The following is a 19,266-nucleotide window of genomic DNA, read 5'->3' as shown; positions in this document are numbered from 1 at the left end:
TTTGCCCAGCCCTGTTTGCGGCAGTCGTTCACCCCGGCCTCACGAGTCGGAGGGGGTCTTACTCCCGAAGGGGAGACTGCACTTCGCGGACCCCTTGTCTTCGCGGCTGTGGCCCCAGGGCCTCCGCCATCGCCGCCCCCTCCCCTCCTCCGCCATGCTCCCAGCCAGGGGGGGTTGCGGGTCTCCAGACATCCTTGTAAGTCTTCTCGGTCTTCTCGTCAACCACTGGCTGCCTGCAGTCAGGCCCCTCCCGGAGGGTGACATTTCTTAAGAAGAAAACTTCTCAGAATTGCAGGCAGGGCCACCTTTTCTGAGCTTTGCAACATCTGGGTCAACCCCCTTGACAAGCTACTTAACTTGGCTTGTCTCGATCTGCCGATCTATGAAATGGGGGTAAGAGTTCCGGGTTTACATTCCAACACCGGTTTCCAAGGAGAGAAATGAACCATGAAAATGTTTGGCTGGCACGGATGGGGCAGGGGCTGGGTTCTGCGACCCTGGTTAGACCAAGCAGGGCTGGAGTTCCAGTCGCGATGCCCCAGAACGCCCCTCGGGTACATGCCCCTTTGAGCGGCCTCCAAGGTCAGCATTCTTATGGACCTTGTCTTTGTGGAATGGCAAGTCTGGCCTTTTACTTTGGAGGGAGTCTGGGCAGTGCAGGGGTAGCAATGGGCAGATGTTGCCATCCTGAACCCTGGTCTCATCTTGGCTGTTACAGTGCGCACACTAGCTTTTCCTCCAGGGTGAGACTTGGGGAGAAAGTGGGACCCCCAATGCCTGGTGTATTGCTTTGCGGCTGGCAGAGCAATTAAGTTTGCTCCCTTATAATGGTATAGGGGAGATGTTGAAGGAGCCACCTCAGCTCCGATAGCCTGATGGCTTTAGGGGAAGGTTCAGAAGGATGAACTGACCCGTCTGTCCCCTCTAAGGTGACAGACTTTAATGACAGCTGCTTTCTCTTCTTTTCAGCTGCCATTTGCAATACTGCTCTAAAGCTGGCCTGGTGTGAGGTCCTGAAATAGTAAGTGGCCAGAGCTCCCACCTGTCCCTGTCCTTTTCCATAGCCCTCGTGTGGGCCAGGCTGGTTACTGGCTGCAGAGGCCTCCCTGTGGAGCTGACCACTGGAGAAGAGCTTGGACACACTTTGCCTTTGAGACTCTGAGAAGTGTCTCACTTCTGCATATGCAACTTCGAGGTCAGACCCCAAGGTCTCTCGGGATGTATGGATTTGCTGGGTCTGCTGTGTATGTCACTCAGAAACCCTCGCCTCCTCTCCCCTTGCTGTGTTTATGAAATAAAAATCTGCCTAGGAATAATGTTCTTGCTTGATTTTATGAATGGATGGGATAATGAGGAATAAAGCTCTGGGTGAGGATAAAAACACACTTAAACCTTGAGAGACTATTTTTTTTCCTGCTCCAGTTCTTCCTTTCTTCCTTTCTTTCCTTCCATTTTTTTTTTTTTTTCTTAACTGTGTTTTTAAAGAAATTCTCAGGCACTGGCTGCTGTGGCTCAGTGGATAGAGCATCGGCCTACGTGCCAAGTGTCAATGGTTCGATTCCCAGTCAGGGCACATGACTAGGGGGTGTGCGTGAGAGGCAACCACACGGTGATGTTTCTCTTCCTCTCTCCTTTCCCCTCTCTCTAAAAATAAATAAATAAATTTCTTTTTAAAGGGATTTAAAAAAAAAAAAAAAGAAATTCCCTCCCTCCCTGCACTTTTTTCCTTCTACTAGCTTCCAAGATTGGCTTTTAAATCAAAGATTTCCAAATACCAGCCAGACTATAGCGGAATCAATGAAGAAATTAAAAAATACTAATACTCTAGCCCAATCCTTTGAATCACCCATTTACAATCTGACTTTTTGGAAAGGACCCAGGTTTACAGTATCCTGAAGAAGAGCTAAATTGAAAGACCTGTAAGGGTTCTGCCTTATAAAAGGAGAGAAGAAAAAAACAAAATCAGGATCATACTTTAAAAAAAACAGTCCCGTCCGCAGCCATCTCACTACTGTTAGATCTCTGGGCTGGTTTTTTGAATACTGACCTTCGCATCTCTAATTAATATGCTTGCCCCGGCTGGTCTGGCTCAGTGGACTGAGTGCCAGCCTGTGAACCAAAGGGTTGCGGGTTTGATTCCCAGTCAGGGCACACGCCTGGGGTTGCGGGTCAGGTTCCCAGTTGGGGGCATGATGTTTCTCTCCCTCTCTTTCTCCCTCCCTTCCCCTCTCTCTATCAATCAATAAATAAAATGTTTAAAAAAATTAATATGCTTTACCAGTTATTGCTTCAATCTGAGACATTCCATATATTACCTTCCTGTTGTGGAAGATGAAGGTTTAGCTTATTTATATATTCTACCTCCCCTGCCTCATCCTCTTACATTTATCTTCTTGACTGCTTAACTCTGTAATTTTAAGTAAATATTTTACCTTTATTTCTTGTTCTATCAACTATAGGGAACAATAGTAGTAAATGCCTAATAATGCTTACTACACGCCGGCCAGCATTCTAAGTACTTTACACATATCTACTCATGTAAGTCACACGATAATGTTAAGACATTATTGGCCCTGTTTTAGGGAAAAGAAAAGTAAGGCCATTTTACTGTTATTTTAGTGGTTTTCCAAGAGGGAGAGGAGGTAAAGGTAGGGGGCCAGTTAGTCATCTCTGTAGAGTTCTAACAGGACTGGGAAGCGTGCTTTTGGCCTTTGCTCTAGTTCCCTGCCAAGTAATTCAGTATGACGGTGACAAGGAAGGTAGCAAGGTCTCCAAGCCATCTGGGTCAGCACCAGGCACTTAACTTAGCTGTGGGGCGTGGATTCCCACATGTCAAAAATCAGCTAATCAGAATCAACTGAGGAGTTTGTTAAAGTAATTCACCTACTAAAACAGAATCTTTGGGATTTGGGCCCAGGAGTCTGTATTTTTTAAAAGGTTTTATTTATTTGCAGAGAGAGGGGAAGGGAGGGAGAAAGAAACATCCATGTGTGGTTGCCTCTCACACACCCCCATCTGGGGACCTGGCCCATAACCCAGGTATGTGCCCTGACTAGAATTGAACCAGTGATCTTTTGGTTCGCAGGCCGGTGCTCAATCCACTGAGCCACAGCAGCCAGGGAAGAATCTGTATTTTTAACAAGCATGCCTCATGGTTTGGAAACCACTGGGTCATAGGTGGGCCCGGCGGCTGGCCTTGTTCTGTCGCACACTCTATTTTCAGCACTCTCACTCGGAGCCTGCACTACTGCGGCACTCACTAAGTAATGGCCTGGCTTTTGTAGTAGACCTCCCACCGCAGTGGGATCAATGATCTTAACATCAAGATCAAGGTGAAGAGCTAACTCAAGTCCAATCTTAGTGCTGCTGCTCACATATGACGCTCACCATTATGCTCCAAGCCTTTGGTCATAATCACAGAATGTTAGATCTGAAAGGGCCGCCTATTCCGGACATAAGAGACTGGGGAAAAGCACTGCTAGGAGAAGGAATACTATTAGATGGTGAAGTGATGCCAAGGAGAGGTTTTACAGAGGGAAGCATGTGGAAGAGCAAAGCCAAAACTAGGAACTGTGGTTTCATCCCCGAAGGACCCCTGCAAAGGGCTCAGCTCTTGGGGCTTTTCTCTTGGATCATAAAACAGTCATGACTCAGTATAGATGAGTTCACATTTTCCCTCTCAATTCTCTGTGGCTCCTCCAACCCTTCAGAGAAGTGTTGATACATCCATCCAACCTGGTCTAGTGGTAGTCTGGAGATTATATGGGATGGGACAGTTAGAGAAAGTGTGACCTGTGCCCCACAGTCCCACCCTTGCTGATGTCCTGGAGCGACCAGTATTCTTTTGAGGGGACTGCTGTGTGTCCAGGAGTCCCAGATGGTAAGCAGAGAGAAGGAGCCCACTGCAGGTGAGGGTGGAAGGTGAATGCCCCACAGATATTACAAAGGTGGACTCCAGTGGTTTGATAAAGGGGTGGTGGAGGTGGGTCACATAGGTGAGCTCATATACACAGAAATTACCATCAGACAATCAAGGTAGCCTTGAACCAAATAGATTTGGATAAGATTTATTGATCGGATTGTTTTAGAAAACCAACAGCAAAACACTGACAAGGTACATAAATACAGATTGGACATTTCACGGTAAATTCACTATATTTCCTACCTGCCTGTAGGAAACCAGGTACGGTGGAAAAGCTGTCCTGATCATACAGCATGCACACCAGACTGCAAAAGGACTTCCACACTATTTAACAGGACTGTGGCAATAGCTTTATAGTAAGGCAAGCATCGTGCGTGGCCTAAGCGTACCCTGTACGAAGAGCCGAGCCCAGGCTCACCCTCAGAGACTGTACGTGAGACAGGTTTCCCTTTCTTGCCTGGGTTCTTCCAGAAAATCCTCATTGGCAGGTGCCTGTCCAGGGAGGTGCCTGGCATGGCCCCTGCTCAGACTCTGTACAGGGAAGTGGCTTTAGAGAAAGTCAGTGTGTTTCTGATGCCTCCTTTGTATCCTAAATGTGCAACCAGTACAACAGTGATCACTAAGCTGCCTCTGACTCCCCCTGTACACTAAGCAGGGCCTTTCAAAGCAACTCCTAAAAAGGGGGAAAAAAACAAAAAGTAAAAACCATGAAAATTGTACTAAAAAGATGGCACCACTTTTGACGCACAACTCAGAACTTCTTTTCATAACACCAGAAAAGAGGAGTTGCTTCCCACGGAACCTAACAACCTCGGAAGGGAAACACCGCTGCTGGGCATGACCTGGTGGTGATGCGTGCGGAGCCTGCAGAACTTCACTGAGCCCACCTCAGGCCCTGCCAATGCTCCCAGAATCCCGAGGTATTTGGGGAACCAAAGCAATTTAAGCTAATGGTGACAGTTTTTGGAGCTTATGATCACAAGATCATAAATGCTCATCCATCCTGGAGCTCAATGCCAAGACAATGAAGAAGGAAGGTGGCTTTTTGTGTTATGTCAGTGCAGACAGGCAGGCAATCAGGAACCTGTGCCACGCTCTAGACATCTGCGAGACCATTGAGAGACAAAGAGGTTTTACAGAATTAAGACAATACAGTCTTTGAGGACAATTCAACCTTTCCTGCATGCCAAGCTATATGGCTGGAAGGGGTATTTCCAAAGGAAAAAATAGGCTCCTGCAAGAGCCGTGGGAAAGAAGTATCTGTCAAGAGCCAAAGCAATGTGTTGAAATGATGGGCTTTCCTCTGCACCACACACTGCTTTTTCTTCCCATAGGTGCTAAGAGTTCTTTGATGGTTAGAGAACAGATAGCCTAGAACTCAGGGCAGGAAACTATGCCAAAGCAGAGGAGTGAAGAGTAACATCTAAACTCAGGATTACCACCAGTGGGTCCTCCTTTCAGCATTCAACAGCTGTTGGCAGACTGACCAATTACATACAGCCGATCAGGCTGCAGATATGTCTGCTAGTTTCTAACCCCTCCCATGATTCTTCCTTTTCCATTTCTAACTACTCATTAGCCCCACCCACTGAAAAGCAGGTGCTTATGGGAAGGAGTAAGTAGGAAGGGAAAACTATGTATGAATCATTGTTAGACAGAAAAGCTGAAATTCATTATCTATGGATTTCAATTATCTGTGCTTTACACTTGCTACACTGGGTAACCAAAGGTCACTGTTAATATAACTTTTGCTTATAAATGTTAGTATTTACTATATTTTAAAATCTAGCTACGTAACAGACATGAATAGTTTAGCGCAAAGTTTTACATCATGTCACTAGGGCCTGAAAAAAAAAAGATTCTGCCAGTGGTAAGGGTTACAGCTTGGCCCCTGAAGAATAGTTAAAATTTCAATCTATTCTATAGGATTTTATAGATTTTTCCAGGATATGGAAAATACTTTATTAAATTATGAAAGCAAGATTTCCTTTACTTAAAGTATGACATTCACAGATAAATTAGTATATACATGGGAGAAATGATAGTATTAAATATTAGGTTTAATTCTTCATTAGGAAACTCTCACAGATAGACTTCCTTGTTCCTGGGCAAAGAAATGTAGGCAGATATGCAAACGTGAGATAGAACAAAGGTGATTGGGGAAAGTCTCAACTCTAACGGACCCAAGGATTGGATAAGAAAACGCAGACTTGAAAATTAAGCTTTGCCAAGAATTGGCTTAAGCCAGCCAATCACATCTCAAACTCTGGGTATAGTTTTGACTCTAAAGTAACGAGCTGGCTTCCCCAAAACAGATACAAGAAAGTCGTCTACCTGCTTTATAGTCATACCCTATATAGACTCTGTATATACCCACATGTGTTTCTTTATATTGCACTTAAGTTACAGGACTGCAGTAGACAGCTGGGAGTACCTCAGAGAGGCAGAGAAGCAGCAGGCATAAACTTCCTAAATCAAGTAACAGTGTCAGGAATTCATAGTTAAAGTTCAAGAATAACTCTAAAGGCTGGCTATAGATATACTAAAATGCCTGGTGACCCCTAGTCATCGACATGGAAGTCATCACACACACAGTCTCATTTGGCATCCAGAACATGTGCATAATGTGTAGTTTTACAGCACTCGGAGGAGGGCACACTACATCATTTTCACTAGTGTTATATTAAAAGAAGACACTTTAGACCAAAGATACATACGTTTATGAAAACATCACACACAAGGTCTTGGATGTCAGGCCTTCAAAGTCTACCACAAAGAAGATTGCCCTCAGAAGGCTTTAAAAAGGATGCTGGCAAGGTGTGGATTGAACCAGACTTTCTTTCTAGTTCTCTCGTGTACAAAAGCTAGGCACCAACTTATATTCCAAGAACCATGGAAGGAGAAGCACAGAGGCTGAGCATTCAGTCTTTGGTCCCTATAGAAATCCATGACAAAAAGCTTTTCATCACCGTTAGACAGCATGACCTGTTTCATTCTGGACATATTTCCCCCAGTAATCCAAAGATCAGGCTGGAGTTAGGCAGCAAAGCTTTGTTTTGAACTCACGGGGCTGCTCAGACTGACTTGCTCTGGAGAGAACTTCCTCATTGGAGCAAGCCTAGCAATGGGTGGTAAGTTAAATGCCCGACAGACTGGTCATGGCAAGATGGGAGTGGGACATCTAAAGGAGTCCCTCCTTTTCCTGCCTCTCCTCCACACACCTCGCTCCCCTCGAAAGGACTGAAAGTCACAGATAAATGGTTATTACAAGACCTTACTACACACAGGCTCCATGAACTCAACCCAGTGTGGATGGGGTGTTATGATAAGGCCTGCAAGTTTGGAGTTCAAGTCTAGAGGCCACAGTGTTCTCTTCTCTAGAACTGAACACTAGATTGTAACTTTTTAGCCATAACTCAAACATGATTTTAAGTCCACACATGAGCTAAAGATATCCCTTCTGAGATGAGGGGAAAAGAATAACTTTAAAAGCTAAGCAAGAAAGAGGCACTTAAAGGAAAAACGTGTCCCACATCTCCCATCTGAGTCTCCTGCTGTGAGGGTAGCATCGGGGGATGAGCACTGCGTGCCTTTAGCGCCTGCCGTGCACCTGTGCGCTGCCGCACGCTCGCCTCTCATCGACCTGCTGAACTGCGCCAGCAGCCCGATGGCAAAGCCAGGGGAAATGTAGGTCGTTTCTTCTTCAGAATTAAAAATCAACACAAAACAAACCAGCACTGGAATTTCACACTAAAAAGTGAATGATCCTGTCTCATTCCTTCCTCATGCTAGTTTTTAAAATGATGCTTAGTTCTTCAGGAAGAATGACCTGTGGCTTTCCGCCCAAGACCTTGTATCCATTTATTAGACAATTACTCACAGCACCATGCACATGAAAGCAGACAGAAAAGGAGGCAATAAGCTAAGAGAAAAAAATTAAGGGCCAATTGGCTTTCTAGAGATAAAACCCATCACCTAAGAAAATGGCAGGTGCATGGCCCAGAGTTAGAAAAGAAACAAGTTCTAAAAGGAAGTGGTCTATGTGACAGTCAAAGCCCATGGCCCAGAACAGACGCCCTCCCTGCCCTGCTCTTTTCTGGCCTCTCACGGGCTTATGTGTATGTCCCACAGCATTTGTGCCACATATTTTGGGTCTACAATTCCCCATGAAGAAGTAAGAAGTCAAAGAGATACTTGAAACCATCCATAAGCACAGAATTTCAAAACTGCTCAAACGAAGAACTTTGACCACCGTAAGTTTCTTGATTTGAAACGTGCTTGGTGTCATAATTTCTAAGAGTAACAATAACAGCACAACTACGACACACACATAAGTCTTTTGACAAGCCACGTCTAATCATTGCTGGCACCATGAGGATGAGAAAAGAAATCACTAATCAAGAGCTGCTGAGGTGCTTGAATTTCCTCCAATGTCAAAAATTAGGTTTGGATATCTCTGCAGCAAGATGTCAACCACTGCTACCATCAGAACCAGCTCCTCAGATGTATCTTGGAAAAGAGTGAGTTAAACATCTAGCTTTATATACAACCTGCAAGATTCTCAAGGTTAGCCTTCTTGTTCCATCCCCAAAACATGTTGTTGGAAGATTTAAAATTTTTAAATTTTATTTCTGTTTTCACTGATGATGTGGCTTTAATTTATAGAGCACTGGCTGACATGTTCATATGCTCAAAGTTCCTCTAAAAAATTCTTTATCTTATCTTGATTCATAACATTATTAGGTATTTTCAGACTCTCCCTTAATTCCACCAAGGAAGAGGGAGTACGTGAGTGTGTGTATGTGTATTGGGGCAGGAGGGAGAGAAGCAGAGAAAGAAGCACAAGGGAAAGTGAGATTCCATAAACTTAAAACCAATGTACAGAAAGGCATCGGATGTATTTTCTGAATAAGGCCTTGATCAGGGTAACCAATCCTCTTTGTAGCACATTCTACACTGCCCATAAATAAAGGAGTCTCTTTAAATTAACATTTCCAGTATCAATGAACAGTCCAGAAATCCTCATTTCAAGCGCTCAATGAGTCCCTGTGTGAGTCCAAGGTGCAGCAGCTGTGTTCGGGAGAGGTTGGCTAGGTTAGGGAAGGCCGCAAGCAGCTTCTCCCATGCCAGTTCCAGCAAGCTAGGCACCACCAGCCAGATCTTAAACAGTGAGCCAGTCCGTTTGTTTTCGTGGATGTTCACCACTCCTCCGTGAATGTACATGCAACCAGCCTAAGAACAAATGGCAGTCAAAGAGGACAAATTCAAACGGGAGAGAAACAGATATGAAGGCTGAAGATGCGGGAAAAATAATTCATAGTAGGTTGAACTGAGATGAAGTGAAACAAAATATTTCTCACTGATCCCAACATAGCGCAGGGATCGAGACTGGTTTAAATAATGAATGAACTTGTAACGGAAAAACTACAGAATTTTTTTTTTACTTCAACAAACATTGAAGTATCCATTGTTCTCAATACTGGGAATACAGCAATGAAAATAAAGGTCTTTGCATTAAAAAAAATTAGTAGAATCTTTAATAACATGGCATCACGGGGTAAATCTGTTCTGCTCTCTTGGGAAACCCTTTTGATACCTCTCTCAGGGCCTGAATGCCACACACAGCATTTCCTACATTTATGCTGCTCTCTTAAACTTGTGTATGACGTGTTTTTCTCCCCTTTTTTCAGAGGAAGAGCTGGTTTTGGAAGAACGTTTTAAAAACACATTCTTAATCCAAGGTTTGCTAATATCAGAATCTTTTTTTTTTTTTGCTAATATCCCTAAAAAGATTTCCTTAGCATCTGCAACTGTGTAAGGAAGATATGAAAATAAAAACTCACCGGTGTAACAGCTGCACAGTGAAAATAAACAGGCTCTGGCATGGTAGCTGGGAGCTTCACCCATTGAAAAGTCTGCAGATTCAATTTCCAGATATCTCCCAGGATCACTTCTCCGTTATAGCCCCCACAAATAAACACATCTATCAAAACGAAAGAAAGCCAAGATCATGCAAAGGAAGTGAGCCACAGCTCTAGCATGTTTTGTAACAGAGCACATGGCTACTTGACCTGGGCCCAGTTCAGTGGCTTTCCCCGAATCTGAGAGGACTTCAGCTGGGAAGGCCTCTCATGCTGCTGCCTTGTCCCTCAGTAGAGTTCACACACTGTGTTGGGATCTTTGCTAGGACTAAGGATGCAGACGTCTAAGGAGGCTTCACGTCTGGCATCCTGTCTAGGTGCCAGGCTTAGAAAGTGAATGAGCAAGAAGGTCCGGGGCAATAAACAAATAGGAGTGCATGTACTCCACGGGAGAGATGGCAAAGCAGCTGTGGCTGATCAACATCATGCAGGACCTGAGGTCGGCAACGGCCAGCTCGTCCCCTTTTTTTCAAGAGAACCTGGAAATCTGGATTTCTTTAAAAGTGAAATACTTTGATGTTAAGTGTTAGCCACTATTTCAAAAGATTTTAATACACATATAAGCCAAATAAAACACATCTGAAGACCACCAGTTTGCAAACTCTTCTTTTAAATAATGTCCTAGAAAAGACTGACTTTTCTCTGCCCATGGAGACAAATGTTCTTTATGTAGACATTTAACCTGAGGAGAAACATTTATTGAAATGTTCAGTTTGGGGGCACAAAAGAAGCTCTTCCAAGCCTTCTTTAGCCCAGAGACGACGGTTTGAAGCCTCATTTAATGTGTATGGTTAATTACATCAGATAAAAGACCTTCCCCAAATCCAAGATTTTGTTGTTTTATTTTTGTTTTCGTAAATTCAGTTAGTTATAACTAATTAGACAACTTGTAACAAACGTTAAGTGAGCCTTCAAACTAAATACCCAGAACTAAAGCTGGATTCCGTTTGTATGGTGCCTGGTCTCAAAGAAGCAAATTAGTAAGTAGATGCCTTAATTCAGGTCTCAATCAAGTTTAAGCCAATACTTAATTAAACTATAAAACACACAGGAAGCCTTTCTGGCTAGGAGTCAAGAAACATACAGCTCCATTCTTAGAGAGGCAAAGCCAAACAATGCAGAAGTATCATAAAAGAACCTCTGTACTAGAGATGGCAGTATAATCCCAGTAAAATCCAAACTGAGCTGCTGAAAGGCTACAGGCTATCAAACTCAGTTATATACAACTTCCTCCCAGAAAAAAATGTAAGGTGCTATATCAAACTAGAAAAGAAGCTGTAAATTAACAGACAGAAAGGTCATCCAAAGAGGAGTCATTTATCACACTTAGATAAAGTAGCTGCAGCTGCTTTCTGAAGCCATACAATGCCTTTGTTGTAATATGGCCAAAGAATGACCTAAGAGTGTTATCTGGCAATAGAGAACAGAACAAACTTTATGAAATAACATTCTGAAGGTGTTATTACAATTTTAATACAATGTTCACTGAGGTCTCTACTGTCTGTCAAGATTATTAGTATTCCCCCACCATAACCACCAACCTCTGCTGAGGTGGAGTGCTGAAAATCAGATGGTATAATAAAAGTTTATTTACCATCAATTTTTGACTTCTCTGATAACTGAAGGAACCCAAACATACTAGTTTACTTTATAAAAATTGCTGGGAGAGGCATAACTTTATGGATTTCCTTTTAAGTTAAAACTACAAGAAATACACTCTTCCTGCATGACAGCCTCTTCTAAGGAGCTATTGATAAGAAATAAGACATTCTCAGTATATACAATGAAAAAACGGAGACAGAAACTTATTTAGAATCCTTACCATTTTTAATCTGAACACAACTGTGACATCTTCGGGCTGCAGGGAAACCTACCAGACACATAAACACGGAAATTCCATTATTCACACAAAGACGGGGAATGACATTGATGTGACACAGCCAAAGATATACTGAGTAACTCGCTTAAAACAATCCCTTTGTTGCATTCGGTAAACACTTTCAATCCTTCCTAATTTCACACTAACATAAAGCCATTAGAAATCTCATAGCGGTACAATGTTAAGTTGCAGGGAAAACCAAGTGGGTTGGCAGGAGTCAGGGTTTACTAGTGGCTGTCCTAGACCCTTTTACCTACAAACAGGAAGATCTTGATTTAAGTACCTATTTTTTATGCCACCCATATTTCCCAACTTCCACAGGATTCAGCAATCCCCTTTAAAACGTATCTGCTCACATGGAAACATGGAACAGACTGACAGCAGCCAGAAGGGAGAGGGGCAGGGGTGTAAGGATAGAAAGAAGGGGAAGGGACTAGTCAAAGAACATGTATGAATGACCCATGGACATGGGACAGTGGTGTGGGGATTGACTGTGGGAGTGGGGGGTGGGCTGTGCTGAGGAGGGCAAAGGGGGAAAGATTGGGACAACTGTAATAGAATAACAATAAAAAAATAAAAAATAAAATAAAAAGTCTCTGCTCAATTGCTGAAGAAAAAGAATACATAACTGGGCTAAGAATACAAGTTATTTCTAATACCAGTTCAACAGATATTTTACTTGACATATATCTCAATAAAATTAACTTCCCCTTCCAAAACAACTAAAAGTATAAGATAAATCTGTTAAAGTTAAATGAATAAGTATCATAAATTTACCTATTTTTTCATGGGGTTTTGTTGCAATTTCCTCCCATGCATTTGTTTCAAGGTTGTATGCATGGATCTTAGAGAGAGGGAAAAAAAAAGAAGACACACAAACAATTTTAGCCAGACTGAAAACTGAATTTTTAACAACAGCTTGTACAAACATATATCTTCATTGAAAAGTCTTCTTTTGCTTTGCTTTTATCTGATCTTTGCTAATTCTAATATAAGATAAAACATTAAATTAAACAGCTGAAAATTAAGCACAGATATGATCTCAATATTTAAAAATCATAGAAAAATGAAATGAAATTTTGGAATTCCATTTTCCATAATGAATATGGATCATTTTTAAATTGATTTTAGAGTGGGGGAGAGGGAGGGAGGGAAAGAGGGAAGAAGAGAGAGAGACAGACAAGAACATAGATTTGTTGTTCACTTATTTATGCATTCATTGGTTGATTCCTGTATGTGCCCTGACTGGGGATTATACCTGCATATCAGACGACACTCTAACCAACTAAGCTAACTGTCCAAGGGCCAGTATGTATCATTTTTATAACAGGAAGAAAAAAAAAAAAAAAGCAAATGTTGGTAAGAAAACACGGGAAATCCAATTTTGACCAAACTCGAAAAAGACCATTAAGGTTCCAAAGCAGACCAGGAGCTCTGTAGCCTACTCTGGTTTCCCCTGGGATATGTGCGTTTAGAAAAGCCACAGGGACGGATGAATAAAAGCCCTTCAGAGCTCAGCTATCTAAGTTAGTGACACATAACCCTAAAAAAAATTTTCTTTTTAGATACAGAGCACTGACAATGAGAGGGATGTGACATTCTGAGAATCCTGGTTCCAATTCTAATTAGTTGCTCCATTTAAGCTACTATATCTTCCTTTTAGTCACTTTCCTCATCCAGTATGAGGATAATTTTCATAAAGTATATTCAATGTGTGATAATGCAGCTGTCAACTGGAGAGCATATCAGGGGCACAGAGTTCAACCTTACATGACAAAGAGCATGTAACACAGAATAGATGCTGATGAAGAACCTTTTCAAAAATTAAAATATCTACAGTAACAGAATTATCTTGCTTAGCATAGTACATGCCTCCCTCTATATTCCTCCTTCTCTCTCTTTTTTTAAATATACCTTGTTTAAGGAATAAGCTGTCCAGGAAGTACCCCCTCCCAAGATGTAAATCCTCTGCCCATCATGTGCAATTTCATGTCTGTATCTGAAATACACAATAAAATATATTTATAATTAAGTGAAAAATGATCTACCTAAGATTCAGTGGCAAAGCTTTTTATTAAATCCTTATCTATAATAATAAATTATTAGAAGTAACCTAAGTGTTTAATAATAGTAAACTGGTTAAATAAATTACAAAATATACATAAAATAGATTAGTACATAACCAGTAAGAATGTCAGCATACAAAATGATTAATATATTGAGAAGTTGTTTTAACAGTATATAAGACCAGAAAGGTGATAATTCATTTAAATTTTATAGCTATGTAAATATGCAAAAAAAAAAAAATGATTATAAGGTTACAAAATGTTAACCCCGGTTATCGCTGAGTTTAGATTGTTTTTTATTTTCTTCATTTTGCTTATTTGTATTTTCAAGATTTTCTATAATCATTTTGTGATAACTGCATAAGAGGAAAACTACTATAGAGATTTAAAAAGTGATATGGATGCTGGAAGGAAGGGGGGTGCTGCGTGGAGAGGAGTAAAAGGAAAACAAATTGGTACTACTGTAACAGAATAATCAATAAAATATACTTTTAAAAAAGACTAATAAACACACACACACACACACACACACACACACGTAAAAGTGTCCTGCCTACATTTGATTAGAAACTCTAGACTATGGGCTTTCAAACTAAATATTTATTTAACAGATACACAGATACCAGAAGAAATATGCTATATATAACTACGAATATAACGTGAAACACCTACTAGAACTTTTATCCAAGCAGTCTAGCTATAAGCTGAAACAATTTCTATGTCCATAAAGTGATTCAAAGAAGGCAACCATGTAAAAATGCTTTAAAAACTTCTGGTCAAGATGCCAGCATAGGGCAGACATGGCTCATCTCCTCCCAAAACCACATCAAAATTACAACTAAAATATAGAACAACCATCACTCAGAACCATCAAAAATCAAGTTGAATGGAAGTCTGACAACTACAGAATTAAAGAAAATACATCCATCCAGACTGGTAGGAGGTGCACAGATGTGGAACAGGCTAGTCTCTCACCCACATGTGGTGGATAAAAATTCGGGAGGGATATCTCGGGGGCAAGGAGTCCCAGCCCCACACGAGGCTCCCCAGCCAAGGGTTCAAGTACAAAAACCAGTGGGGACTGAATCAGTGGAAGAAACTCCTGGAGCCCCAAGCAGTTCCTCTTCAATAACCCACACATGGACTCACCTACTCAGACTCACTCCATCTGAGCTCCAGCACCGGCGTAGCAGCTTGAAAGGTACCAGTGACATATAGGGAGGAACTGAAGTGTCTGACATCAAGGCAAGCAGAGGCCATTGTCCTTTTTCTGAACCCTACCCCCACAGAGCCAGCAAGCTGGTGCCATATCTGAGACTCCATCAACCTGGCTAACACTGTTTGTCCCACCCTGGAGATCCCCCAAGACTCCATCCCACTCAACTTACAAGCCCACCCACGCTGCTTTTCCATATGACTCGCTGGTCTTGGCTCATGCTTCACAACTTCCTAAATCCTATTAAACAAGCAACAGCTGGCCTCAGTGAGCTCCAGGCCCTGCACTACCAGCAGCCAGCCTAAATTCACAGCTTGGCTTTGCCTGGGAATCTCCAAGCCCAGCACAAGTAGCAGCCATCTCACATTGCTTTATCGCTCAGACAGGGTGACCCTGGGCAAAACACAGGTGGGGGCTGGCCTTGACCTGCACCACTCAGGAAACCCCAGGGCCTGTGCACCCAGTAGGCAGCTAAAATCCACATGAGAGCACCACCACCCTGTCCCTGCAGAGTTGATCCTCCATGGTGGTGGTCAGTGGTCACAGCCAGTCCTTGCAGCTGACTGGCCTGGCTAAATTGCTCCAATTGACCTGCCAACAGCAATCAAGGCTCAACTGCAAAAGGAGGGTATACTCAGCCCACACGAAGGGCACACCCTGAGTACCCAGCTTGGGTGATAGGGGAGGTTATGCCAATGTACCCTACAGGACACCTACTACACTAGGCCACACTATCAAGACACAGAGTCAAAGCAGCTCTATCTAATACATAGAAACAAACACAGGGAGGCTGCCAGAACAAGGAGACAAAGAAACATGGCTCAAATGCAAGAACAGATCAAACTCCAGAAAAAGAGCCAAATGAAATGGAGATAAGCAATCTATCAGATGCAAAGTTCAAAACACTGGTTATAAGGATGCTCAGCGAACTTAGTGAGGACCTCAACACCATAAAAATGACCTAGTCAGAAACAAAGAACACACTAATTAAAATAAATAACAATATAAAGGGAAATAACAGTAGAGTGGATGAAGCCGAGAATCAAATCAATGATTTGGAACATCAGAAAGCAAAAAACAACCAATCAGAACAACGAAAAGAAAAAAGAACCCTACAAAATGAGGCCACTGTAACCAGCCTCTAGGACAACGTCAAGCATTCCAAAATTCACATCATTGGGGTGCCAGAAGAAGTAGAGAAAGAGCAAGAAATTCGAAGTCTAGGTGAAAAAATAATGAAAGGAAACTTCCCTAATATGGTGAAGAAAATAGACATGCAAGTTCAGGAAGTATGGAGAGTCCCAAACAATACAGATGCAAAGAGGACCACACCAAGACACATGGGAACTAAAATGCCAAAGGTTAAAGATAGAGAATCTTAAAAGCAGCAAGAGAAAAGAAGTTAGTTACCTACAGGACAGTTCCCATAAGACTGTCAGCTGATTTCTCAAAAGAAACTTTGCAGGCTAGAAGGGATTGGCAAGAAATATTCAAAGTCATGAAAAGCAAGGACCTACAGCCAAGATTGCTCTACCCAGCAAAGCTGTCATTTAGAATCGAAGGGCAGATAAAGAGGTTCCCAGACCAGAAAAAAATGAAAGGAATTCATCATCACCAAACCATTATTATATGAAATGTTAAAAGGACTTATTTAAGAAAAAGAGGATCAAAGCTATGAACAATAAAATAGCAAAAATACATATCTATCAACAATTCAATCTAAAAGAGAGAGAAGAATCATGAATATGGAGAGCACTGCCAGATGGGAGGACGGTGTGGGGGAATGGGTGAAGAAGTGAGGGGATTAAGAAGTACAGATAGAGGACTTTTGGCCAAGATGAAGGCCTAGACAAACATGCTCCATCTCCCTCCACAACTAAGAAGAAATACAACTACCTCAAAACTAGAGACAACCAGAAGTTCCAGAAAAATCAAGCTGCATGGAAGCCCAACAAACAAAGATATAAAGAAGAAATACTCATCCAGACAGGTAGGAGAGGCGGAGTTGGGGCGGAGAGGATGTGTTGTGGTGGCAGCAGTGGCAGACTGGTGGAAAGCACAGTCACACATTTTAAAAAGTAGGGAGGGACACCTGGGGACCTGTCCCAGCACCAGACCAAACCACACAGCTCACAGTTCTAGCGCTGGGAAAAATAAAGCCTCATTGCTTCTGAGTGTGCAAACCAGTAGGGGCTGGGGCAGAGGGAAAAACTGCCATCCTCTCAGTAGAGTCTGTTTATTTAGAGGCCCCCATGGTCCTAGAACATCTGCAGACCCACCCACTCTGGGAACAACGGCCAGGACAACAGCTAGAGAGGTGCCAGTCCCATATGGAAATGGGAGAAGTGCCTGGAAAAGGGGCAAGTGCTGAGCAAGTGGCATTGTTCCCTCTCAGACCCCTCCCCCACATACGGCACCACAACATGGTGAAATGGGTCACCTCATCACTGACGAATACCTAAGGATCCGCCCCTTACAACATAACAGGTGCAACAGCTCTACCTAAGACACAGAGGCAAACAAATACAGAAGCCTGTCAAGATGAGGAAACAGAGGAGTATAGCCAAAAAGAGGGAACGGATCAAGGTTCCAGTGGGAGAACTAAGCGACGAGGAGATAGCCAACCTAATAGATGAAGAGTTCAAAACACTGGTGATAAAGACGCTCACAGGCTTGACAGATATGCTTAAGTATGGCAAATGCAGAAAGGAAGAAGTGAAGGCTATTCTAAATGAAATGAAGGAAAATCCACACAAAACCAATGGTGAAGGGAAGGAAACCAGGGTTCAAATCAATGATCTGGAACATAAGGAAGAAAAAACAGTCAACCAGTACAGATGAGGAAACAAGAATTGAAAAAAATGAGGAGAGGCTTAGGGACCTCTGGGACAACTTTAAACGCGCCAACATACGAATCATAGGGGTGCCAGAAGGAAAAGAGGAAAAGCAAGAAACTGAAACTTATTTGAAAAAAATAATGAAGGAAAACTTCCCAAATTTGGCAAAGGAAATAGACATACAAACCCAGGAAGCACAGGGAGTCCCAAACAAGCTAGACCCAAAGAGGACCACACCAAGATACATCATAATTAAAATGCCAAAGGTGAAAGATAAAGAGAGAATCTTAAAAGCAGCAACAGAAAAGTAGAGTTACCTACAAAGGGATGCCAATAAGACTATCAGCTGATTTCTCAAAAGAAACTTTGCAGGCAAGAAGGGACTGGCAAGAAGTATTCAATGTGATGAAAAGCAAGGACCTACTACCAAGATTACTTTATCCAGAAAAGCTATCATTTAGAATGGAAGGGCAGATAAAGTGCTTCCCAGACAAGGTAAAGCTAAAAGAGTTCATCATCACCAGGCCATTTTTTATGACATGTTAAAGGGACTTATTTAAGAAAAAGAACAAAACTATGAACACTAAAATGACAACAAACTCTCAACAACTGAATCTAAAAAATAAAAACAAAATCCAACTAAGCAAACCAGAATAGGAACAGAATCATAGGTATGGGGATCATTTGAAGGGTTATCAGCTAGGAGGAGGAAGGAGGAGAAATGGGGAAATGGTACAGAGATTAAGAAGCATAACTGGTAGGTACAAAATAGACAGGGGGAAGTTAAGAATAGTACAGGAAAGGGTGAAGCCAAATAATTTATATGCATGACATGGATGTGCATATAAGGGGGGTGGAATTGCTGGGGGGGGGGGTACTGGGCAGAGGGGAGCAAAGGGGAAAAAACTGGGACTACTGTAATAACAATCAATAAAATATACTTAAAAAAGAGGACAAATAGGTAGCCACAGAATAGCCACAGGGATGTAAAGTACAGCATAGGATTGAGTAGCCAAAGAACCTATACACATGACCCATGGACACGGACAATGGTGTGGGGACTGCCTGACTGAGCAGAGGAAGCTGGGTGGAGGAGGGCAACAGGGGACAACTGTAATGGCATAACCAATAAAATATGATTATAAATCATGTTTTGAAAACTTAATATACTTCCTCCTTTTCCTGAAGGCCCTGGTGCTGATCAAATAAATTTTATCAAAATTATTCCAGTAATAGTCCATCTCCCATGTCCTCTCATGGTACTCTGCAACAGTCAGCCCACTAACATACTGCAATAAGGATAAATTCTTCCTTAGCAACTATATGCCATTTTGTTTAAAGACAACAAAGAGATATTGAATTAATCTAAACAGGATGATTTTAAAATTTGTTTACTATCTTTGCAAAAGATTTCACTGACTTTTC

General features: G+C 42.2%; 1 protein-coding gene across 1 annotated transcript in view; it reads right to left on the bottom strand.

Moving 5' to 3' along the window:
* Positions 1 to 4,051: 4,051 nt before the first annotated feature.
* The window catches only part of KLHDC10 (kelch domain containing 10), a 63,530-nt gene continuing 48,315 nt past the window's right edge, over positions 4,052 to 19,266 (bottom strand). Inside the window, exons 6-10 of the mRNA XM_090287516.1 lie at positions 13,637 to 13,721; positions 12,500 to 12,566; positions 11,666 to 11,713; positions 9,766 to 9,905; positions 4,052 to 9,154 (exon numbers count right to left, since the gene is read on the bottom strand). Of these exons, the coding sequence (XP_090143642.1) occupies positions 8,945 to 9,154; positions 9,766 to 9,905; positions 11,666 to 11,713; positions 12,500 to 12,566; positions 13,637 to 13,721 (550 nt within the window). The 3' untranslated portion in view covers positions 4,052 to 8,944. The remainder of the gene's footprint in view (positions 9,155 to 9,765; positions 9,906 to 11,665; positions 11,714 to 12,499; positions 12,567 to 13,636; positions 13,722 to 19,266) is intronic.

The sequence above is a fragment of the Furipterus horrens genome, unplaced genomic scaffold (assembly GCF_987537825.1).
Source record: "Furipterus horrens unplaced genomic scaffold, mFurHor1.1.pri manual_scaffold_9, whole genome shotgun sequence".
Lineage (NCBI taxonomy): Eukaryota > Metazoa > Chordata > Mammalia > Chiroptera > Furipteridae > Furipterus > Furipterus horrens.
The sequence above is the reverse complement of the archived record's forward strand: the minus strand, read 5'-3'. Positions and strand labels throughout refer to the sequence as shown.